The 5,450-nt window shown below is 34.1% G+C and overlaps 1 protein-coding gene across 1 annotated transcript; it reads left to right on the top strand.

Moving 5' to 3' along the window:
- The first annotated feature begins 334 nt into the window (after nt 1–334).
- On the top strand, nt 335–4,893 carry LOC124918769. Its single transcript, XM_047458813.1, has 7 exons — nt 335–529; nt 1,026–2,592; nt 2,705–2,786; nt 2,998–3,064; nt 3,780–3,965; nt 4,057–4,117; nt 4,287–4,893. Exons 2-7 carry the CDS (start codon nt 1,083–1,085, stop codon nt 4,535–4,537), a joined length of 2,157 nt encoding a protein of 718 aa, XP_047314769.1. The 5' UTR covers nt 335–529; nt 1,026–1,082; the 3' UTR covers nt 4,538–4,893.
- The last annotated feature ends 557 nt before the right edge of the window (nt 4,894–5,450 follow it).

Below are 5,450 nucleotides of genomic sequence, written 5' to 3'. Positions count from 1 at the left end.
TATGAATAGATTTTTACAAATTTTGATTTATTTAGACAACTTTTTAAATCTTAATTCTTAAAAAAAATTAATCAATAATTAAAAAAAAATCAAATTCAATATGATTACAAAAATCCAGAATAAATTGACCATACATAATTAAAAAATATTAAATATATTTTGCCAACTTTAAATAAATAAGCAAAAAGTATATTTTTTATATTATTATTTGGAAATAATAAAGTACAATAATAAAAAAGAAAGTACATAAAAGACACTTGATATCGAAATAGAGGCGCCACAGTTGTCAAGGTTTTATTTCTTCTTCCCTTTGTTTGAAGTGAGTTGATACGGCGGGCGTCCGAAGCCCTGTTCCGATTCAATTTCTCCGCTCAATCGTTGACATTTTCATTTCCTATCTCTGTAAATTCCTCATCTTAACTCTTTCCGCGCTTCAATTTCGTTGATTAATTCTCTATTTTCTCTATCTCACTTCTTTTTCTGTAGATTTATACACCCAGTCGGAGTAATTCGCGTCTTACTGCTCCAGGTTCTTTCAAATTTACTCTTCAGATTAGATCCCGTCTTCAATTGCTTTTGGATTTGAATGCTTATTATGGATTTGCCCGATTTTAACCATTAGTTTTCTTAGATGCATTAGTAATTTGCCTGATTCGTTTCTAAAGCATCCCTGCTGGGATGGTTTTGAATGTTAACCGAAGTAGAACGAAAATTTAAGAGCTTTTTCTGTATTGATGGAGAGAATTGGGTCTATTTTAAGAAACCCTTATGTCTGTACAAAGAAGGAAATTAAAATCAAGTATTGACTTTGGAATTATTCTTTACCCTCTTATGGTATGGATATGGAATTTCAGAAATTTCTTGCTTCCTTAGTCCTGAAACAAAGTTACTCTTCTCCTTGGCATCTATCTCTTTGAAAAATTATGTATTTTTTTTTTTAAGATCTACTTTTTAGTACTCATCTTCTATTACTACTGTTATGTGAATAGATTACAATAATAATCAAATTCCTTTTTTTCTTGTAGAGACTGATAGAGAAATAGCTAAGAAGCCTCTGACTTTAATGAAGTGGAACTCTTAGGATGGACAACAATGTGCAGGAAGGGGTCATGGGAGTTAGTTCAGTTGACCGTGAACCCAGGAAAAGGGATATGGTTTCAACATCAAATCCAGACCAGGATAATCAGGAACGAGAAGAGAAGAGATTTAGAAGATCTGATTACAATGAAAACCCATCAGTAAATTATTTAAGAGAGACAAGTTCAGCTACGAGACCCTCTAGTCAGTTCCTTAACAATGGACAGTATAATGGAAGGCCAATGATGCCCAATTATAATGATATTCCACATGAAAGGTGGTCAAAATACAGCGGTCGTGGAAACTCCAATTCGCAGCCAGGAACTTTGTACAGAGATGGCTATGTGTCAAACACTGGCTGGTCAAATGAACACTCTAGGCCTTTTGATTCTAGCCGACATGATAGATTTAACAGTCAAGGAACACATGGAAATTATAGAGGAGAAAATGCAACTTGGCCAAATGAACACAATAGACATGGAAGATATGGGAGTAATGCTAATTGGTCAGATGATTGGCATAATAGACAGCAAACATATGGAACTCACAGACCTGAAGATCCGAACAGGCATGAAAGATATGGGAATCATAGAGCCGAAGATATGAGCTGGCGGGATGAAAGAAATCAGCAAGGAATTAGATATGGAAGCTATAGAGTTGAAGATACTAACCGGTCAGATGGACACCACAGGCCGGGGTTGAACTATGAAAATTACAGACAAGGAAGAAATTTTAGTGATAGATATGAAAGTTTTAGAGGTAGAAGTGGTGGACATTGGAACCCTCAATATTCAACTAGAGGAAGAGCCCCAAGTTATCCGACTAGAGGAAGATCCCCAAGTTATCCGACTAGAGGAAGATCCCCAAGTTATCCGACTAGAGGAAGAGCCCCAAGTTATCCAACTAGAGGAAGAGCCCCGAGTTATTCGTCCAGAGGAAGAGCCCCAAGTTATTCGTCCAGAGGAATAGCACCAAGTTACCATGAAAGATGTATGGCAATGCCTTCCTTGAAAAATGCTGAAAATGTGGAGTCGGACGTAGCTGTTGATTTTCATGACCATAAAATTCTTGACTCGTTACCTGCTGGTGAATCTGAACTTTCTTGTAGACAGCCCATTTGTAGTGAAAGTGTTCAATCTGATTTGAATAAAATTGATGACGCTTCCAGCAAACAGAATGAGGATAAGAGTGAAGTAAAGTCTGATGAAAGGTCTTATGAACTGGGAAGCAGTGATTGTAAGACAGAATTTGTTAAGGATGATGAATGTTTAGAGATTGAACAGGGACAGGCACTGGAAAATTGTTTCTCACAAAGTGAAACAGTTAATAACATGCCTTCTTCAGTTCAAATCTTGAGCAAACCTTTGGATGGTTTGCCTCCTTTTCCAGAAAGACCACTAGCCACTAATTCAAGGAAAAAGCTGCTGATCCTAGACATAAATGGGTTGTTGGCTGACATAATTTTTCCTGCACCAAAGGATCGTAAGCATGATGCTTACTTCTTTGGACGGGCAAGTGAGGCTTTACTTTGATTATTTGAAAGCTATTTCTTAAAGCAATAATGTTATCTTTCTGTGTATTATGAACTTTTGAATTTGGACACTTATTGCTTCTTTTTCTTTTCCAGTTTTCAAGAGACCGTTCTGTTACAATTTTCTGGAGTTCTGCTTTGAGCGATTTCATGTGGGCATTTGGTCTTCAAGAACCAAGTACACTCTTCCTCTGCAAAATAACCTCTATACTTTCTCAAGTTTCCATTTAATCCCACATAGGGAAACATTTCACGGTTCTATTTGTTGATCATTTTTTTTAACATTTTGAGACCTGAGAGTTCTTGTAACTGTTTTTTTCCCTGCATTGTCCTTGCTTGTTATGCTCTTTAGCAATCACTTATTGTATGACTTACATTGATTTGAGCAGGAGAATCATAGATGGAGTGGTTGACTATTTGTTGGGAAATCGGAGAAGCAAACTCGTACTTTGTTGGGTAAGCACCCTGAATTACTTGTTTTCCCTGTATCTTTCTATAATTTGCAAATATGAATTTAAAACTCACGTTCTAGCATATGCTTTGGCACAAGTATTTCAAAATATCATGCAATTTATTATAACCTAGGCCTTGTTTGATCAAGGGTATTTGGATCATCCAAGTGGTCTAAAATAATTAGAGTATTTTAGGTTATAAAAAATCAAGTTATTAAAGACATTAGAGGTATAATATTTGATGGACAAATATTTAAAAAAAGTGAGGGTATGTTGGTTTATTTGTTGATGATTTGAATGATGTTATTGATGATTAGATTGTTGATTGGAGAATGTGTTTTGGGATTAATCTCAAATAACCCACGCAATAATCAAGGCCCTACAGCTTGTATCCCAGCTACTGTTCCTTAATTCCTTACTAGTTTTTCTTGATTATGATTTTCATTTGGTTGTATTTTTTTAGGGACAAATTGAGGATGAGGGCTTCTTTGTTTGTATTTTATCTTATTTTCTTTTCTTTTTGGTCTTAATATAATATCTGAGATCATCTTATTTTCTTGGTTGTACTAATTTTTTTTGGATGATGTGATTGTTTGCGTTTTCTGCATGTTTTAATGTGTGTGTTTTTTTTTTTAAATTACTTACTAGTTAGATATTAGAGTTTGATTTGTTTCAACTTCATTAAAAACTGCCTTATCTTCTTTGTATGGACTTTCCAGGATATATCTCAATGCACTATAACAAATTTCAAGACAATTGAAAACACGCAAAAGGGGTTGGTTTTTAAGGAACTGAAGAAAATATGGGAGAATGATGACCCTCGCCTACCCTGGAAGAAGGGAGAGTACAATGCTACAAACACTTTATTGTTGGATGATACTCCCTACAAGTCTTTGCTTAATCCTGTATGTTTCCACCTTTTTTCCATTACAATTTTTTTTTTTTTTTTTTATATATTCTGACATGTCTAATTTATTTTTGTACAATGTTATCTAGCTGCATTCTGCGGTTTTCCCCAAATCATACAAGTTCAGCGATACTGATGATAATTCGCTAGGTGAGTTATGTTTCAATTACTTTTCATGAATAAATGACTAAAATATCCTTTGTATTTATTATTTTATAATATAAAAATAATTAACAAAGGTATTTTAGTTGATGATTTGATATGCCTTAGTTTCCATATGTCTAACCATTTGTGTATGATTCAACAACTATCAATATAGGTCCTAAAGGTGATCTTCGAGTTTATTTGGAAAATGTCGCAGAAGCTGAAGATGTTCAGAAATATATTGAGCAAAACCCATTTGGTCAAAAGGCCATTGACGAGACAGATTCAAATTGGTCTTTCTATTCTGAGGTTGTCTCAAGCTGTTCTACTATTGTTGCGTGTGAATCCTCTTGCATGCCTTCTGCAACAAATGAATCTAATATTATCACCACCAGTTCTGGGCCTGAAACAGAGAAAGAAGGCTAAATTTATGATATAACAACCTTTTGGGAAATATCGTTTACTTTGAAGCTTACTCATCAAGTGGAGCCATTTTTGACTCTTGATAGGAATCAAAGGCACATCTCATCTTCTACATTTACTCATATAACCAAGAAGTTGTCTTTTTATTATCTTGTTCTTTTATTTTTGGTGCAAGCTGACATAATTTGATGTAGTGTTGTGTCCTGGAATCATATTTTGTTATAAATCATAGATATGTGCAACTGCTTCGCCTATGGTTTTTTTACTCATGAATTTTGATTTACATTAAGATACTAATTTGTTTTTATGGGTTTAATAGAGATCTATTATCCCATTGTGGTAAGATTGATTTTGTTGGAGTTGTTTTGTTATGCATTACTTCTTGTTATTAAGATGTTTGCGGTAGTAATTTTAGGTCTTGTTTGATGAAAAATAAGGCATAGCATATGAATCTGAATCACCTTATTGGCACATAGATGGTGCATTTAATACATCTCCAGATCTGATTAATAGGCTCTCTACTCTGGATCTATATCATAAATCTCCATTTGAGGTAATGCTTTCCATTTACTCATTTGATAGATTTTAACTTAGTAGTTTGTCGCTTGATTGGGTATAATATTGTAGGATGTTAAATGGGTTTTCAAAGTGACGAAGAAAGTTGACGGTTCAATTGATCGTTACAAAGCTCAACTTGTTGCCAGAGTAATTCATCAACAACAATCAGGTATTGAGTAAGTTGAAATGTTTAGCTAGCTGACTAGATTATATATAGGCTTAAAAGAGCTAGTTGTGTTGGTATGATTGAATTCAAAGTTGAAATAACACAATAGTATGCATCTTTTAATATGAACATATATATTTAGTTTATATGCTTGTTTTTATTGAAGATAATATTCTTACAAGAAATTGAGCA

Source organism: Impatiens glandulifera, chromosome 1, assembly GCF_907164915.1.
Source record: "Impatiens glandulifera chromosome 1, dImpGla2.1, whole genome shotgun sequence".
In the NCBI taxonomy this organism is placed as follows: domain Eukaryota; kingdom Viridiplantae; phylum Streptophyta; class Magnoliopsida; order Ericales; family Balsaminaceae; genus Impatiens; species Impatiens glandulifera.
This window is presented reverse-complemented; position numbering and strand designations above follow the sequence as displayed.